At 50.0% G+C, this 17114-nt stretch overlaps 8 protein-coding genes across 8 annotated transcripts; 4 read left to right on the top strand and 4 right to left on the bottom strand.

Annotated features, from left to right (window-relative positions):
• Nucleotides 1-87: 87 nt before the first annotated feature.
• BO83DRAFT_151924 (uncharacterized protein) lies at nucleotides 88-2892 on the bottom strand. The gene has a single exon (XM_025526242.1). The coding sequence runs from the start codon at nucleotides 2778-2780 to the stop codon at nucleotides 231-233; it is 2550 nt and encodes an 849-aa protein (XP_025383424.1). The 5' UTR covers nucleotides 2781-2892; the 3' UTR covers nucleotides 88-230.
• Nucleotides 2893-3245: 353 nt separating this feature from the next.
• Nucleotides 3246-3886, top strand: BO83DRAFT_402887 (uncharacterized protein; the record flags this gene model as incomplete). The annotated part of the gene is made up of 5 exons (XM_025533570.1): nucleotides 3246-3310; nucleotides 3449-3456; nucleotides 3629-3693; nucleotides 3717-3758; nucleotides 3791-3886. 5 exons carry the CDS (start codon nucleotides 3246-3248, stop codon nucleotides 3884-3886), a joined length of 276 nt encoding a protein of 91 aa, XP_025383423.1.
• Nucleotides 3887-4386: 500 nt separating this feature from the next.
• Nucleotides 4387-5389, top strand: BO83DRAFT_323360 (putative carbonyl reductase; the record flags this gene model as incomplete). The annotated part of the gene is made up of 3 exons (XM_025527931.1): nucleotides 4387-4636; nucleotides 4702-5085; nucleotides 5142-5389. 3 exons carry the CDS (start codon nucleotides 4387-4389, stop codon nucleotides 5387-5389), a joined length of 882 nt encoding a protein of 293 aa, XP_025383422.1.
• A 361-nt stretch (nucleotides 5390-5750) lies between these two features.
• On the bottom strand, nucleotides 5751-6479 carry BO83DRAFT_382365 (uncharacterized protein). The gene is made up of 2 exons (XM_025532212.1): nucleotides 6165-6479; nucleotides 5751-6062 (listed from the first exon to the last, which is right to left on the bottom strand). The coding sequence occupies exon 1, from the start codon at nucleotides 6393-6395 to the stop codon at nucleotides 6210-6212; it is 186 nt and encodes a 61-aa protein (XP_025383421.1). The 5' UTR covers nucleotides 6396-6479; the 3' UTR covers nucleotides 5751-6062; nucleotides 6165-6209.
• Nucleotides 6480-6912: 433 nt separating this feature from the next.
• BO83DRAFT_323465 (uncharacterized protein) lies at nucleotides 6913-7538 on the top strand (the record flags this gene model as incomplete). Its single annotated transcript, XM_025527934.1, has 2 exons — nucleotides 6913-7064; nucleotides 7130-7538. 2 exons carry the CDS (start codon nucleotides 6913-6915, stop codon nucleotides 7536-7538), a joined length of 561 nt encoding a protein of 186 aa, XP_025383420.1.
• Nucleotides 7539-8236: 698 nt separating this feature from the next.
• Nucleotides 8237-9852, top strand: BO83DRAFT_382364 (uncharacterized protein; the record flags this gene model as incomplete). Its single annotated transcript, XM_025532211.1, has 2 exons — nucleotides 8237-8720; nucleotides 8902-9852. Coding segments are annotated over exons 1-2 (1002 nt in total), but the record flags the coding sequence as incomplete, so codon positions are not given.
• A 273-nt stretch (nucleotides 9853-10125) lies between these two features.
• On the bottom strand, nucleotides 10126-14684 carry BO83DRAFT_151892 (RNA dependent RNA polymerase). Its single transcript, XM_025526241.1, has 2 exons — nucleotides 14579-14684; nucleotides 10126-14516 (listed from the first exon to the last, which is right to left on the bottom strand). The coding sequence occupies exon 2, from the start codon at nucleotides 14268-14270 to the stop codon at nucleotides 10350-10352; it is 3921 nt and encodes a 1306-aa protein (XP_025383418.1). The 5' UTR covers nucleotides 14271-14516; nucleotides 14579-14684; the 3' UTR covers nucleotides 10126-10349.
• A 306-nt stretch (nucleotides 14685-14990) lies between these two features.
• BO83DRAFT_370203 (putative amino acid permease) lies at nucleotides 14991-17114 on the bottom strand. Its single transcript, XM_025529893.1, has 5 exons — nucleotides 16879-17114; nucleotides 16766-16823; nucleotides 16709-16715; nucleotides 16505-16662; nucleotides 14991-16442 (listed from the first exon to the last, which is right to left on the bottom strand). The coding sequence occupies exons 1-5, from the start codon at nucleotides 17024-17026 to the stop codon at nucleotides 15155-15157; spliced, it is 1659 nt and encodes a 552-aa protein (XP_025383417.1). The 5' UTR covers nucleotides 17027-17114; the 3' UTR covers nucleotides 14991-15154.

The following is a 17114-nucleotide window of genomic DNA, read 5'->3' as shown; positions in this document are numbered from 1 at the left end:
TTTTGTAATGATAGATGCTACTTAGTTATTTGTTATGAAACGGATCAATTGCCAAGTACTACTTGTAGAAGTCTATTGACCATCATCTTTTAGATTAATTTTATATTAATCCTACCTATTACCTACGTTCATCTTTACAGTGGAGGGTAGACACGCCCGCACGCTAGCCAAGCAAAGGAAACAAGAGAAACAATCAACGCCGCTGCCAACTACCAGTCCATCCATGCACCTTATTCTTTCAGGAATCCATCTCCATCATACAAGCTTCCCGGCGTGGCAGCCCCAATTCCCAGTCCGACAGGCTTTTTCGTCGGAGTTCGGAATCCTTGTCGGGAACTGCCAGGGCCGGGCTTCAATCGGTGGCTCTTTGCCCGTCCAACTTGGGCTGAAGGCTCGCTGGACCAAGTAACTGAAGAATTTCTGGGACCCTTGCCCTTGGGCTCCGAAGCCCGGTCTTCCCAGATGGGAACTATGATGCCGCTGTTCGCAGTTGGCGGTTTTGGCACAGCGGCCGCTGGCCGCCAGAGCTGCGCCTGAGAATAGCTGATTGGAGAAACAATGTGATGCGGACTACCCTGGTACCGCGGGGCCACCATGTTGTTGGGGTCGTTCTTCGGACGCAATGGTGATTCGGCTGTATTGCGTACCGGTTCCTTGCTCATACTGGGACCGCGCGAATGACGCATCGGCGGACTTGACTGCGTCATGGCATTATCATCGAGGGGGTTCAGTGAGCGGAAGCTGCCGCGTGCTGTTGATCGTGGCGGAGGTTGACGCGGTCCCTTGACGGCTGTACGGCGCGGACTGCCAGGGTTCGAGGAGTTTTCGAATCCCGTCGGCGAGCTGTTGTAATGCGGAATCATCCAGACCGGACTGTTCTTTTCTGGAGATGGCGTAGTCGACAGGTTGGTATCAATCCTGGGGGGCGGTAGAGTCGTCACAATATCGGGCAATGACTTCTCCATGTCCATGATACTCAGAGTGCGATCCCCGGCATCAGTAGGTGAGTTCACCTTGAGCTTCGGCGGTCCTCCCTGTGAGGGTTCATCTGGAATCTCCGTAACTCGCGGGTTTTCCTTCTGTTGCTCATCATAGCTGGCCCGACTCACTGTAAGGCCTGAACCGTTGGACTGAAGTGAAATGTGGGAGATTGATGGATTGGGAACTTGTGCCCGGCTGGTATCAATTTCGTCGGTCTCCTCCGGCTCCTCGGCCGTAGGCGAGAAGACTGGGCCACCAAACGTGATTGGAGGATGTATCGAGATCCGAACGCAGTTCTGCCGCCGATGGCCTTTGCGGGTGCTACTGCTCCCTTTGAGTGCAGAGGGCAGAGGGGGTCTAAGATGACTGTTCGGGCCTAGCAGAGGACCATCCGGAATCCCAGAGGTACTAGGCTTCAATCGGGGGTCAGTGCTCAAGGCAGAATTGCTCATCACGTTGTAAAATGGATCGAGCTCGTTCTTCTGATCACCATACATCGAACGGCGTTGCATTTGACTGAAATGTGGCACCAAGGCGCCATTGGGTACTGGATTGAGGGAAGGCGGGCGGCTCAGATCCAGAGGCTTCACCCACAGGGATGAGTCTCGCTTGGCTTTGATTTCAGAAAGAGACTCGGTTCGTCGTGGCGGTGGACTGACGCGTTCCGTCGAACGATTCGGGCTCCGTGCGGTCAAGCTTCGACGCGGAGAAGAGCGAGGTGATGATTCAAGTCTCCTGGCTTCCCACGCGGTGCCAGAATTTGACGGGAAGACGAATTGAGATGGTACGACTGGAGCTGGCCCAAGGCCTCTTCGATCATATTCCATCCGTCCAACGTCATTGGCATCAAACGGGGCGAATGTGGGACATGGAGGCAAAGCGGGCGATGTGAAAGTACTGTCGATATTTGTCGACGTTCTTCTGCTATCCTCCAGAATGGAGCTGTCTGCGGTTTCGAGACTCAGCGAAGAGAGACAAGTTGAGTCATTCCTTGACAAACGGAAGCGGTTTGGCGGATAGGCACACGGTGGTGGAGGTACAGGTTGCTCGGGCGCAGACCCGGCCGTTTGAGCAGTGATGCTTCCCCCACGTACCCGACCATTGGATGGGTTGCAACCGTCTTGTTTATCCTCCATGAGCGGGTACAGGCTGCCGGACCGCTCCCTATGATGCTTCAATGGCCATGTCCCCGAGCCTGGTCGGCTCGTGAGACTTGCCTTCAATTGCTCTTCTTCTCGGTCTGGGGTATGCCGCGGTGTGGTCTCCGTTGCTAGCTCGAACGCACCCTCGACAGCAGAGTTCGGTACGTTATCGTCAATTCCAGATACTGTCGGTGAAGCCGATTGCCGCTTCTCTGAATGCTCCGTCAGTGGAGACAGTGAGCTGAGTCGTTGTGGTCCTAGGAGGTGTCGTGACAACCGCGCAGAGCGGCTTGAAAGAGACCGTGATAGTGAACGACGCATGTCACGGGCTTTCTCGTCCAAGGGAGATGACGTGTCGGAGTCCGTAGGGGATAGAATGAGGCTCTCGCGAGATGAAAGGACTCCCCATTCAGACGGCTTTCCATATGGGAGCTGTCCATACTGTCGTAGTGCGGTGCCCTCCTCCCGCGAGAGTTCTGTCAGCGTCTCCCCCTGGTATTGTTGTAGAGCAAATCCATCCTGCTTCGCGTTTGCCACCGCCAGCGACAGGCGATCCTGACGGACTCTTATCCAAATGACCGTGCCAACTATCGCAGACACAATAAAGACGACGGAGCAGCTCACGGCTATCGCTATTACTGTGGTCAATGGCGGCATTGTCGTTTCTTCCTGCTCTCGGTGCCAGAGCTGGCAGAACCTGGTTCCTTTAGACTTTGAGTAGACGCGTCAACCCATACACTTGAGCTGGTACCTGTCCCAGTGTCTATACCAGTTCCGCGATGGTTCCGGACGGCATTCAACGGCGCCGAAGACCAGGCAAGAGTAGCAACTGCTAGCCACGGAAACGCCAGCACAAGGATAATCAGAGAATAGAGAGATCCATGATGGATGGGAGGAAGCGCGCTCGTGAGGGAGCGTTGCGTTTGTTATGGCAGCCGGCTGGGGCATGGGAATGTGGTAGCATTATTGTCGGCTCGCGAGGAATGCTGCGATGTCAACCAACCATCCTTCCCAGCGAGCTATTGACTGGCGATAGGGAGCCCTCATCAAACTGAAGCTTGGTCCCAGAATTCCTGTAATGTCTCGATTTAGAAGATAAGTCGAGAACAGACCGTCGCCAAAATGCTAGCAGATCTACAGGAGGCCGCAGAGTTTCCACTGATAACTAGAAGAATGTTAGCGAAACAGTCAAGAATTGAGCACCCCTGAGGTCGTGGACCATGGTAGATTCCAACGACTCCCTCTTCTCTTCTTGGAGGCCGTGATCGTGTAAACTACTTTCGCTCGTACTGTTAGTTATCAACAGCAAACTACTACTTTGTAAGGACTGTACGTCCTGGGTTGAAGGAATCCAGTAGCCCTTCTTGGCATGCCATATGGCGACGCATGCAGGCTCAAGTCTGAGAAAAAGCCATAAGTATATCACTGAAGGCATGAAACACCTGCATTAGCAACGCAGCTCCCTGCGCGTGTCTTTTCTTCTTTCTAACTTCGCGTGGTAAAAGCGCAAGTGGAGGTGGAAGTGGAGATCCCCCGGGAAACCCCAATCGGGCAGCCGCTGTCACGGGGGGTGCGGGACGGAAATACGATGAGTCCGGATCCGCCGGCCTCTCGGATTTGGAGAAACAGACGAGGGTTGATTGACGCCGAACTTACTCTGTGTTCAGGTCTCGTGTCTCCTGATATTTCCGAGGTCATCGTCTGATAGAGGCCGTCAGATGCCAGAGGGGTCCCGATCCCGATACCGATGGGGACTTCGGTGAGATAAAGAAAGTAAGCGAAAGCTGCAGAAGCAGGGCATGGGGCGCCTGTCGTCAACCCACGCCCGGATACCCCCAATCTGGGCCTTCTCACCCGCCTTGGAGACTATGGGACCGCTTAGCGTTATTAGAACCCACCAGACGAGAAAGCTGGATGGAGTGAGCGTGGCCAGTCGGGGCAACTAGGCTTATGCTCGATAGCCAACCCCAAACTCTGAATAATGCGAACTCCAGAGTAGGAGCCAACCATCTGCATAGAGGGGGGCAATGGCCCAGTCAACCCCTCACCGGCGCGGGGGGCTCCTAGTGGGCTTGCTGTTATAATAGTGTTTACGTTGCTGGCCGTAGTGGTGTGTATATCTAAACTTCAATCTACGATATAAAGCTGCCCGCCACCTGGCCGGGCCGTCTCACATCTTCACTTCGTTCTCTCCTGACTCTCCTGTGTTTCCTCGAGAATTTTCTCTCTTTCCACCCCTTTTCCACTACCCATAGATCCGATAATGGCTGCCAGCCCTCAGAAAGATGGACTCTTTGTCCATGACAACACTACCGCTCCCGCCCACCCCGGCTTGCTGAGCATGTTCTCACTCAAGGGCAAGACTGCCATCGTTACAGGCGCCGGTGCTGGCATTGGTCTTGCCGTAGCTAGTGGCCTGGCTGAAGCCGGTGCAAATGTGGCCATGTGGTATAGCAGCAACCCCAGCTGCATCGAGCGGGCCGCGGAGATTGCCTCCAAGTATGGTGTTCAGGGTCAGTAGCCCTCAGACCATTTTCCCAACTTACTGCCAGGCATACTTTACTAATGCTCATTCCAGCCCAGGCGTACAAGGTCGAAATCACCAAGCCCGAAGCCGTGCAGGAGGCCGTTGACCAGGTTGTGAAAGACTTCAACGGCCGACTGGACGTTTTCATTGCCAATGCCGGTGTCCCCTGGACTAAGGGTCCCATGGTCGACGGTCCGCTGGACCACTACCAGAATGTGGTTGATGTCGATCTGAACGGGACATTTTACTGCGCCAGGGCGGCAGCAACCCACTGGAGGCGACAGAAGGAGGAGGGTACCGATATCAACGGTAACGCGCTCAACAACTTCACCTATGGCAGCTTTGTGGCCACCGCTTCCATGAGCGGTCACATTGTCAACTTCCCTCAGATGCAGGCAGCATACAATGCCTCCAAAGCGGCCGTTATCCATCTCTGTAAGTGAAGCGGCCTTGGAGAAATAGAACTTGCATCGTACTAATTCCCGATGCAGGCAAGTCGCTGGCTGTTGAGTGGGTCAGATTCGCACGTGCCAACACCGTCTCCCCGGGATACATTGCAACAGAGATCTCGAACTTTATCCCAACTGAGACCAAGACCGTCTGGAAGGATAAGATCCCTATGGGTCGGGAGGGAACACCCGAGGAGCTGAAGGGCGCGTATCTGTACCTGGCATCGGATGCATCCAGCTACACTACTGGAGCAGACATTGTGGTTGACGGCGGCTACTGCGCCCCATAAGCTTTTGATGATATAGATGGCATCTTATGATCTGTACATTTGAACTTGCAGCGATACATATGAAAGATATATTACACGATAGACGAAATGAACGACTGGACTTCTTCACGATCAAGCCCGTTCGTGGCGCTTCCTAGATTTTACCACACCCGGTCAGGGCCAAGGAAGTCAACCACTTCCAGCCAACCATTACCATAGATCCCTGCAGAAGCCGTGGCTTGCAGGTTGCAGGACATCAATGTTCGGGATCGGCAGTGACGTAGGTCCACGATCGCGTGAGGTCCCCCAGACTAGATCACAGTAATGTGACCTCGTCTCACACACGTGTCGGGTTAATTGTATTATCTCATAGCCACAAGAAGAACAATCCACCAGCTCAACTAGTATAACCAGAAGAAGGTGGTCCCTCCTGTACCTTTTCCACCACCCACTTCACCACTGAATCCACCACCCCATCAACCCACTCCCCTTCATCATCTTCATCTTCATCTCCACCCACAGAATAACAATCTTCTTCCATCTCCGGAATAACTGGGAAGGGCGGCTCCATCACCTCCGGGTATAGAACGGATGTATCCGGGTCAAAGTATCGAGAGAGAGGGGTTGCGGGGGGAGCAACATGGCCATTGGTGGTGAAATGGGGATCCCTGCAGTAGTAGGATGTTGTGTTCATGTTAGTCATCTTTCATCTTATGTCATTGTGCGTGGGATGTATGCCTCCAGGCTTGATGTGTGTGGTAGGTTTAGTTGGAAGGATCAAACTAAAGGGTAATAGTGGTAAATCTGATGTGGTTGGTCATGGAACGTGGGGGGTGTACTACTAGTAGTCCTGGTAGTATACATACCGGTGAAGATGATCCAGTTCGACTTCGTGCTGGTGGATGGGTAGGCGGGAGTAGTTCGGAGAAGTATATTTCCGCAATATAGAACGAATGCCCTTGCGGTGCTGAATGAGGAGGAAGAGGAGGGAGAGAAGGAGACAGGTTGTTGGGAAGAGGGGGATCATGTTGATGGAGTATGTAGATGTTTCTTCTCCTGTTCATTGGGCAGGCACTATGTGATGTGGATATATTACTACCGTCTCAACAAACCAAACAATCATTAACAATATCATCTTAATAAGTGAATATCTCTTTCTGATAATTGTTATTATTGGTTTTCCATCAGTTCTCGTCTGATCGTGATCGAAATCAATTGAACCGGATCGTTAGTCCGAAGTGGTTATCAAGACTGACGCATCATTTCAGTCATGTCAGTCATGCTAGTCATAAATAATCTGAAAGGTTACAATTATCATTTACAGACTTCAGTTTCTTGTCTACTATTCCCCGTTACTACATAATCCCAACAAAGAGGGAAGAAAAAAAAAAAGAAAAAAAACCATGGCCGAACTCCCACTCTATTCTTCTCTTAGAGAAGAGCTGACTTCACCACCTGAGACATCAATCCAAATCATAGGCTCACATCTCATAGACGAACAGGTCAAGGAAACTGACTTTGATCTTTGGGTTGACTGTACGAAGATGGTTGGAATCATGTCGATTAAAGCATCAACTAGTACTGAAGAATTATGTCACACCTGGCAAAACCCATCCCAACAAAAGGACAATTCCGAAGATATGCTGGAAAGATGGCTGAACTACTGGTTGAATGACTGTGCAGAAACAGACAGAAGGTAGTATTTATCTGCTCCTTCCCCTAGGTTCTCCCCATCTTATACTGATGATATACTTTATTCAGCTGGACACTGCAGAAGTCAGTATCTTTTGCGCAGGAAGAAATAGCCGCTATGAAATTCCACATCAGACTCCTGGCACGCGAAGCCAATTATCGGGGCTCGGTTGAAGTGATTTTACATGCGCTCTCTTCTGAACCCGATTATAATCCTCTGGGTTACGAGAGCGCAGACAATGCACGGCTTGAGGTTAAATGGAGTTTTGAGTGCCCTTTCAAGCCCACTGACCACAATTCGAACACCATACTTCAGTATGCAATGAAACAGCGGAAGAAGGGCTGGGTAGATTTGAACGGATCAAAGCCCTTCTATGGGCAGTTCATGCGTCGAAGAGCGCCCGCTTTTGATAGTCTACAGCGTGCGGATGACAGCACAATCAGCAATAGACTACTCTGGCTGTGGGGCTGTGATTAGGCTTTTTTATTCATTTATTTTTTTTTTTTTTTTTTTTTTTTGATAGCTATTAGCCAGCAGTGACGGTCTATCAAAATATTAATTGTTGTAATCTGGGGTCTTGTTTCTGATCTAAGATCTTGTGTATACATATTCTAGATATGTCCTGCAGCACTACTGGGAGAACAGAGCAGCGCACAGCAGTTGGTTGTACACTACTACATTTGCTATGTGAAAAGGAGAGTGTTAGAAAGATGTCGGCATGGCATTGCTAATGTAGCATATAGTGAATTATACACCTGATACCAGAGTAGGAATATTGTTGTTCAGGTCCTTTGGTAGGTTTATCATGTGACCACATAGGTGATACCAACTAGTTATTCAACCAAAAGAAAATAACTGAGAATCAGGCAAGCCATGCGTGTACCCAATGTTTTTATTCTAGTAATTATCCATCCCAGAATCCCAGGATCATCGGGTCCTTCCTTCAAATTTTCTTCATTTCCAATCCTTGCAAAAGTATAAAGGGCAATCACGACCGGCATCTACAGATATGTATTTCAGTCACTACTACCGCTTCTACTACCAAGTACTACTAGTAAGCAGCAACAACCCTCACCTGACAGCCTCCCAACCCGCATCACTTGACTTTCCTACAAAGTATGAACCCAAACCAGCTGAGACCGTCCCAATCCCCATGATCTCCCTCTCTCATTCCTCTGATTTCGTCACTTTCATCACTCTACTAACACCGAATACAGGATCCCCTCTTATCATCCTCCAATGACCCCATCACATTCATCTCAGCTCCGACATCATGTGCCCGGCCCGGAAAACCATATCTTACTATCAATATAGACAAAAGGAACAACCACCCATACTTTCAGCACTCAAGTATGAGGATATTCATGGAACAATGCGGCACTTGCCGATAATCATTGTATACTCTGTACTATATATTCTTGTTATGCCCTTGAGAAGATGGCATAGTACTAAGCTCGAAGCTATTTTTTGTTCTGGATACTCTTCTCAACTCTCCCCTCTATACCACCATATATGGGACTAGTCTAGCACACCTCCCCTCCACCACACCCAACTACTACTATCAGATCCAATATCGGAACCTATGATCCAAATGTACCAACCAACATCATGCCTCATGCTACATATCATCCTCCCCATGATGGAGAGGATATGGCAATGGTACGTTTCTCTCACTCTCATCCCCGATCCTCATCCTCTCGCACCCGCATACACAACCAAACCAATCCCTTTCAAACCATCGCACACAAAAAAAGTGGAAGAGAAAACCATCCACATAAAAGAGCAACCAAAATCTGCCCCCCAGAAGTCTCTGAATTTGTCCCTGAGAGAACAAAAACAGAATGCCTCCCTTCAAGAAGCCCTCTCCTGCACCAGCTGCACAATCACCCGCATCCCCAAGGACATCTACTATGATGATCGCATAAAAGGCATTTACGATGCCTCCCGCAATCCACCCTTCCTGATTCCAGGCCTCACCACCACCACCACAGAAGACAAAGAAATCCCACCCGATGAAATACCTTCAGCCCCTAAAGAAGGCAAAGGTAATAAACAAGAGCCATCACCAACATACACACACCTCCTCACACCAACCCAAGAACAGTCCTACAACACCCAACTCCAAATCTACCTCAGCCACGACCCGACCAACGACCACAAGTTCGCAAAATACCTCGTGGACTACCACATCCACATACATTACCTTCTGCGTCGCAGCGTGCTAAGTCTCTGTCGGGACGTGACCGATCTATACGAAATGAAAGATTGGATGAAGAGGATGCATCCCGTCAATCATGAGGATGAGGTATCTATCAATCCTACTAGCGTTTACACTCCTCAGCCCCAACTCGGACCGTCCCAGAATCTCTATTCTCTGAGAAGTCAGAATCACCGCAAGCGTCACAACCGCCACCATCAATCCTACCAATCTCCCTTCTACCAACCACCACAGAGACAACACCTCCCCCGCTCATCACTCTCATCCTCCGTCTCATCATCAACAGAAGATGACCGCCCAAGCGACTGGCCAGGCGACTCGAATCGACAAATGAAGTATCAAGTGAAACTATGGGATAAAGGTGCAAGAATGAGGAGGAAGCGCTATAAGGAGAGTCAAGCCCGGTGGGCGGTTATACAAGAGGAGAGGGCACGACAACGGGAGATGATGATGATGATGATGCGGAGTAGGAGGAATTTGCCTGGAAGTACTAGTGCGCGTATGAACGGGGGTAGCGCTAGTGGTGGTGTCAAAGTGAGGCTGTATTGCTCGACGCAGGTACCAGGTGTTGGAGGTGATGGGTTATACTATGATGGGAAGAGGAGGTTCTTGAGGGAGGTGGAGGTCGAGGAGATGGCATTTGGGGAGGTTATTAGATGACTAGGAGCAATGAATTGGATATATGAATTAATGAGCTGTCTGTCTGGTATAGTGTAGTGCTTTTTTTCAGTTTCTTCTTAATCTCCTTTCTAAATTGCATGTGGTAAGTCAGGGATGAAGGTGGAATGTAGGCGAGTGACTATCCATTCTTGAAGCCGGATGGATGGAATGTGAGCTAACCGGAAGCAATAATGAAGGTACACCACCACTCCTTGGACATGTGAGAGATACCTAACCGTGCGTGTGTCTTTACTGTGTTCAACTGCACACAGACAATCTATTATTTCATAGCGTGATTTGTACTCTCAATATCCTATCATCCAAAATCTACCTGAAATCCAAGTCATAATATGTCGTATCCAACTCATAATAATGTCCCCCACAACGAGAACCGACCCCAAACCAAGAACTCATTCCACAGACAAGCAATCATCCGGATCAAAGTACCCACCTGACGACCGCATCCCAAAATGCATTGCTTCAATCGCCTCGTGCCCCTCATATTCATCTTCCCCGTCTAACCTCTCTTCACCTTCCTCAACCACATCCTGTGCGGTAAGCTGAGCAACCACCTTCTGGTTGACACGGTAGCAAGAAAGAATCTCCGACGTCACTGATCGTGCCGGTAGGTTGCTCGATTTGATCTGGCAGAGGACCTCGCCAAAGGCATGCATGACGAAGCTGGCGCGCGGATATTCGTTATATGTGTAAGATGCAAGGACCCGAAGCCATTCGTCACGGCAGTGCTGCCACACCAGTATCAAAGGGTGATCGCCTTCCGGGGGAGGAATGGATCTGGCCTCTCCTGCAGCGTCCAGCGCGTGAGGGGAGAATGAGTCCTGACTTCGGAAAATAGCCGTGTTCCATTGGATGTAGAGTTTTCTGATCTTTTCTCTCATGTCCTGGGCGGCTGCGAATAATTGTCCGCGTTGGCCTTCGTTTCTGATCTTTTGGCGGATCGTACGCCAGGGCCGTGTCAGGTCTTCGTCTTTGCTGAGGGATGCCTCCTCTTCTGGAAATTCGGCCTCGAGCTTGGTAAGCATCTTGTCCCGCTCCTGCGTGGCGACTTCGAACCGGAGATAATCGATAATGTTGGATTTCTTGGGTCTCCGGCCGGGGTTCTTGTATGCGGGGAGTTCGCGTGCCCGGGGGCTGATCTTCTTGCGGTATTGCCGCCATGCTTGTTCGGATAGGTGGACTCCTGCTTTGCGGCCGTCGACTAGGTGACTGAGGAGACAGGCGAGTTCCTTCGCTTTGTCTGAGTCGATTGACTCCTCGTCGTAGGCGATCATCTCATGCTCCACGGTACAGCGACCTAGATTTGACAGGGTCAAATTGAAGGTGAATGAGCTCTGGAGGAACTCATCCATGGATTGGATGTCTTCCATGTCTACAGCATACTCGGTGAGTCCGTAGTGCTCTGGCGGAAACTCTGTATCTGGCAAGCCGGAATTGTAGAAGTTCCGGACGATGTTCTGATCCCAGCAGATCCAAGGAGTATCGCCATCGTAGTCACCACCTGAGAGCATATGTGCCAACGGTATGTTGCCGACACTGGGAAAGACAATTACGTCTTTGAAATGTCGTAGCTCATGCTTGCACACTGCCTTCCGGCGTTGAATATCAGAGGGCAGATGGGCGGGAAGACGGCCGACGAGGACGTCAATGCCCTCTAGTAAGATATCTTCAAATTGCCCCTTTCCATCGCGCCAAACGTTCGAAAAGCCAAAATAAACTTCATCCTCCTTTAAGACTCCGTATGGGTCAGCAATGCAGAAAGCGTATGTTGAGAGGGGCACTTCAATGCGAAGTTCGTCTACATGCCGCTTCAGGAGTTCTCGTAGGCACTTCCCTAATCGCTTACGGAGGAAATGGAAGCTCCGAGGACAGAAGCCAGCTTCAGTGAGGCGGATTATGAACTCGGCATCATTGCTCATCCAATTTTCGAAACGCCAGGTCCTTTGAGACACCGGTCCAAAGACATCATCCCCTGACGGGCGGATTTTCTGCACTAGGCTCCGGCAGAGCACTGCGCTGTCGGATTGAAGAACGTCCGCAAATTCCTGATATAACGATCGAATTCCTAATCGAGTGAGATCTGCGAGATGCTCCTTAACGTGCCCACCGTGATCCAGTATGCTCAAGAGCTGTATATTCAGATTCACGGGATGCAGAGGTTTAGACCATTTAACAACCTCAAAGGTAAGTTTCTCATCGTCTACCGACCCATCCCACTCGTGAGGATGCGGCTTTATCTTCAACTGCGAGTCGGATATTTGAATCCATACGTCATCGTCAGCTGTGACGTGAGATCGATGTTTGTCGACCATCCATAATCCTTTCGCACCTGCTATTCTACCCTGGAAGGCGCTTGGGGTGTATCCCGTCAGTCCCAATGAATCACAAATCTGATTGGCCAAGCTTCTAGACATCAGAGCGCAACCATCGTTCATGACAGGTTTGGATACATCTGGTAATGGTAGAACTTGCCGTGGATGTAGGACCACTGTAGCGTATGTTTTTGAGAGCGCCAATGAGAAGCGTTGAAACAATTTGCAGTTGGTTTGCATGAGGTTTTCTTCTCGAGGCATGTACCAATCAATCAGCGCATCTAGGCTCATTGGAGTGCGGTTGCTACTGTCTTGATGGGGAGGTGCAATAGCAGGGACAGGGGAACCATGGTCGAAATCGATCCCATCGATTGCAAAGAAATCAATTCGAAATTTGGGTTCGTCTGCCTTGCGTTTCGACTTGACCTCATCCACGAAAAAAGGCCTCCACGTCCTCCCTAAGCATCGATGAGCATTCTGCGTTAACCATAAACCCAGGGATTCTCGCAGGAGTGTAGGCTGAGAGGGCAGTCGAAGATGTGATGGAGGCCGCGCCGGAGCTGGCACTGTCAGACTGAGAAACCTATCAGACCCAAATCGCCGGTGAAAGCGACAGGTCCGTTCAGTCTTCAATGGATTCAGTCTTAACTTCAAGACCCCTTTTTTGGACCACTCCAAATCCCCAGTTAGTACGACAACTTCTGAATGTTTGTCAGTCCTGAAGTTCCCAGTAGCTGCATCCCAAGCCTTGCGAGAGGACTTTTCGGGGAGCCGTTTCCCTTCCCGCTGATTATGCCCCTCTATCCAGCGCCAGAAATCATCAAGCGTCTTGAAAGAGATGTTGGGACCAACCAACATGCGGTCCAAGGATACCCCCCACTCTCTAGCCACTCTCTCTAGTTCATATCTATATCGAAGCGTGACGGAACTTGGGTATTGATGATCGAGCGAGAATGGTCCGAATTGGAGAAGGTCTGTCATAATGCGCCCCTCAATTGAATCGCGAGGCTCCTGCAAAGCGAGTTGCTCTAAATCCTGTGTTTCAGCAAGGTTTGTTGCTGTTGTTTGCTCACTCAGATAATGCCCCACTACAGAGTCCTCGTACATAGGTTCAGTTTCCAACAGTGACTCATCGACTTCAGTGGTGTTCGACGTGAACGAGGTCTCGTAGGGAGCAGTAGTCGAACAAAGAAAGCTGGAAGAAGTATCAGCTACTGTGCTGAAGCTAAAATTCGCCCGATCGTTGGAGGTTGGTGTTGCATCATAACGCTGGTAACTGTCGGAACCCCTCAGGCGTTCCACAAATTTGGAGGGTTTATCGTTGTCAGTTGTCTTGGGGCTTTTAAATACGTTAATTGGCACTGTGACGTTTGATGGCTGCAAGACCGGAAACCCGGTCCTGTTGACATTTCCAACAGGACGGTCACAGGCGTCTTCCTTGGATATAGGCGATTGCGGCATGTCTATATCCTTGACCGGAGAGTTGGGAGCCGTGTGGAATTCCTCTTCCACGGAAAGCCTTCTCTTGAGTGAGCTGCTTGATGGCGCAGAAGGCTCTTCTACCAGTTCGTCGACCTTCCTGGAAGCTGGAAAGGAGCCATTGAGCAGATAGAATTCGTCATTAATCAATCTTTCGAGATATCGTTGGCGCTCCTCCTTTGCGATATTACTGCTCCCGTTGCTGATAAAGTTATCTCTCGAAGTGTTCGCGAATGAGCCTGGCATATGTCCCCATTGACCATCCCCAGCAGATAGCACCGTTGATTGGGAGATAATCCACTCCTCGAAGTCATTGAAGATCCGGTTCAAGTCCACCTTGCGGTTGAAGTATAGCACTCTGATCCGGCCATAAAGGCTCCAGCCAAGTGATTTATCGTTCTTGCCAATAGATGGAGAGAAATAGAGGGGATTTGGGATGTCCAAATCGAATTGCTCGTTTATCGAATCGATCAACTTGTTCAATTTCTGACCAGTTCTGACTGGGGTACGGGGGAAAGTCATCTCGTGGTATAGATGGACAAGCGACGGGTTTCTTTCCCAGTGCACTGGCAGTTTCTGAATTGTTACGTTGCAAAGAAGCGATGCGCACCTGTCCTATCCAAAGCTCTGATTGAATCTCCCCTGTAGTATCCTGACGGAATGGGAAGCACATAAACAAATGATTGGCTCAATAAATTAAAAGGGGTTTGATCTCGGCATCATGCACATGAAATGCATTGCCCTTCTGGTCAAAGGAGGGAAACTAGACTGATGCTGTTTAAAAATAGGAGTCGCAGAGGTTGAGACGAGGAACAGGGAGGGGCACGCACAACGGAAGGAGATGCAGAAGAGAAAGAAAGAGGGCGAGGTGTTGAGCCCACACTAAGCAACAACATCCATGACAGCTCCCCTACCCCAGCAAATCATGACTGAATGTTTGGCGCCGATACCGCTAATCCTTGTGTGCTGCAGGCTTATTGGTACTTATTTATACATCTACAAGGCTGGAAGCCTGATTCTGGTGATCCAGTAAGAGTGCTTGGCTGCAACCGTGATTGTTATGATGATTTGAGGATGTCTCAATTTGACCGCGCACATCTGACTCTCTTCCAGGCCGTAATTGTATTTGTTGGTTGCCGTGTAAACGGACCTAGTAACAGTCCCCACTCCTTGCCCGATCATGATGACAAACAAACTGGAGAAAAGAAAGCGAAAAGGAACATCTATCGCACCCAAATCGGCCGCCGATGGATTCCACAGTGAATGCAATGGGGCGGTAATTTTATTTGTAACAATGTGTACGGGGTGTCGCTCCATGACATATACCTCAGTTGCTTGGACACGATCTGTTGGGATCAGCAGCGGCATCAAGAGGAACTGTCCAGACTAAAGAGGTCCTGATCGGTCTACGTCCGGACCGATGGGACTGAATCGGGCCCTTCTTGTCCCACGGTATTCCCATCTGCGGAGTGCGGCTCTGGTATGGGTGTCAAGGATCCCATATCAACATCCTGTGGTTGGACATGCTTGCTTTTGGTGCCGATCTTATACCCAATCACGAGCGTGATATAGAGTGGAATGCCTACGTAGGAGGTCACGAATGCCATGCTGCGATCGATCCCTTTGGGGTAATATTCTGGGTCGAAAAAGTCGAGCCCACGTATGACCGTGACAAATACGCATGCTACCAGTGCAACCCACGATCCGAACAGCCCAAGGGGCGCTCTGAAGGACAAGACCTCATCAGTGATCTTTTGAGCCTTTCTTGCTCGAATGAAAGAGAAATGGATCACGAGAATTGAAGCCCACGTCAGGATACTGAACATGGAAACCAGGTTGACCGAGTATTCAAACAGTCTCTTAGAGCCACTGGAGATATTCAGGTACGCCAAACACGCCAAAGCAGAGCATGTACCCAACGAATAGATGGGGGTTCCTCGCCTATTAGTACGGCACAGGAAGAAAGGGGCATTCTTGTCCAATGAAAGACCCTGCAGTGTTACGCTTGCCATTTGAAGAGCCTGGTTTGCAGCCGATAGCACGAAAAGTAAAAGACAGGCGTTCAGGATGTGTGGAATTACCGAAGGGCCGGCTGATTGAGCAACAGCTACGAAGGCCGAGGCTGTCCGATGCTGGGGCGTATTGTGGGCAAATGCTAGCATGTGGGTGTCATGGGGAACAAGAATTCCTAAGAGCGTTATGTTGACAATGTTAAAAACCAAGATGCGATAGAAGGTCACCTTGATCGCCCGACCTGCCGCTTTTCGGGGGTTTGGTGTGCGCAGGATTGTCATTCCCATCAACTCACTTCCAAGATAGGCGAGCGTAGCTGATGGGACTGTTCTGCAAATAGCACGGACGGTACCTGCCACAGCGCCTCCTGTTCCATTAGCAAAGGCCCCAGGGTCTCTCCAGTAGCGGAAGCCTTTCATATCGCGATCTGGGCCCCCTCCAAGTGCAAGGACAATAGATAAAGCCATAAGCCCTGACATCACCAGGACCTTGAAGAATGACAAGATGACTTCGTACTTCCCTAAATATCGACCACACATGGAATTGGCGGTTATGATGACCCCTAAAAAGGCAGTAGTCCAAAAAACCGAGTATTTCGCTTCGTTATCTTGCCAGTAGGCTATCAGCAACTCTCCTGCTGCCAGCTGGTTAGGGATGACGACCATGAACTTGAACCAGTAACTATCATTCTGTGGTTATTGCATGTTGGAGGTAGAGTTCCAATCCCATTCAAGGCAGCTTACATCCATCCCAGAGTGAACCCAAGCGCAGGATCACAGAGTCTAGTCGCATGGTCCGTCATGGATGGCTCAGGAGACCACGAGGCCACCTCACCTAGAGCGCAGAGAACCAAGTACACAACTATCCCAACACCTGTATAGGAGATCAAAATCGATGCAGGCTAACCGTATTAGTAGCAGTAGGTTGAAAGAGAGCGAGACGCTTACACCTGCTCTATTTCAAGTGTCAATTGTGGCTTTCCAGGTTGGTGATTGTTCTCTTACTTGGACAGTGCATTCCCTGCGCAGATCGTCAAACCTGTGTTGATAGCACCGCCAATAGCTTGGAAGACGAAAGATCAGTTCGAAGTCTAATTACCTTCAATTGGTATACTGACCAACCATGGTTATCTGTTGGGGCTTCAAGACACCGTAGGAAGCCGCTGAAAGCCCATCCTGGCTAGGAGGGCGTGTTGAATAAGCGTAGTGTTCATTCGTGGGGATAACTCTTTCAGATCCTTGTACTCCCTGGCTTGGTTGAGGCATGCTCACTTCGTGAGATGAGCATCTAGCTGAACACGCGATCAAATTGGAGATTCAGAATTCAGAGCAGTGGAAGAAGTAGACAGCTCAG

The sequence above is a fragment of the Aspergillus eucalypticola genome (assembly GCF_003184535.1).
Source record: "Aspergillus eucalypticola CBS 122712 chromosome Unknown BO83scaffold_34, whole genome shotgun sequence".
Lineage (NCBI taxonomy): Eukaryota > Fungi > Ascomycota > Eurotiomycetes > Eurotiales > Aspergillaceae > Aspergillus > Aspergillus eucalypticola.
The sequence above is the reverse complement of the archived record's forward strand: the minus strand, read 5'-3'. Positions and strand labels throughout refer to the sequence as shown.

Excerpts from the sequence above, each read along its gene's own strand:
- BO83DRAFT_370203 (XM_025529893.1), bottom strand. The coding sequence starts at position 17,026 with ATGCCTCAACCAAGCCAGGGAGTACAAGGATCTGAAAGAGTTATCCCC. Across the intron at positions 16,824-16,878 it reads CCAACAGATAACCATGGTTG|CTATTGGCGGTGCTATCAAC; the intron begins GTCAGTATACCA and ends TCGTCTTCCAAG. Across the intron at positions 16,443-16,504 it reads GGGTTCACTCTGGGATGGAT|TTACTGGTTCAAGTTCATGG; the intron begins GTAAGCTGCCTT and ends ACAGAATGATAG.
- BO83DRAFT_151892 (XM_025526241.1), bottom strand. The coding sequence starts at position 14,270 with ATGACTTTCCCCCGTACCCCAGTCAGAACTGGTCAGAAATTGAACAAG.
- BO83DRAFT_151924 (XM_025526242.1), bottom strand. The coding sequence starts at position 2,780 with ATGCCGCCATTGACCACAGTAATAGCGATAGCCGTGAGCTGCTCCGTC.
- BO83DRAFT_382365 (XM_025532212.1), bottom strand. The coding sequence starts at position 6,395 with ATGATCCCCCTCTTCCCAACAACCTGTCTCCTTCTCTCCCTCCTCTTC.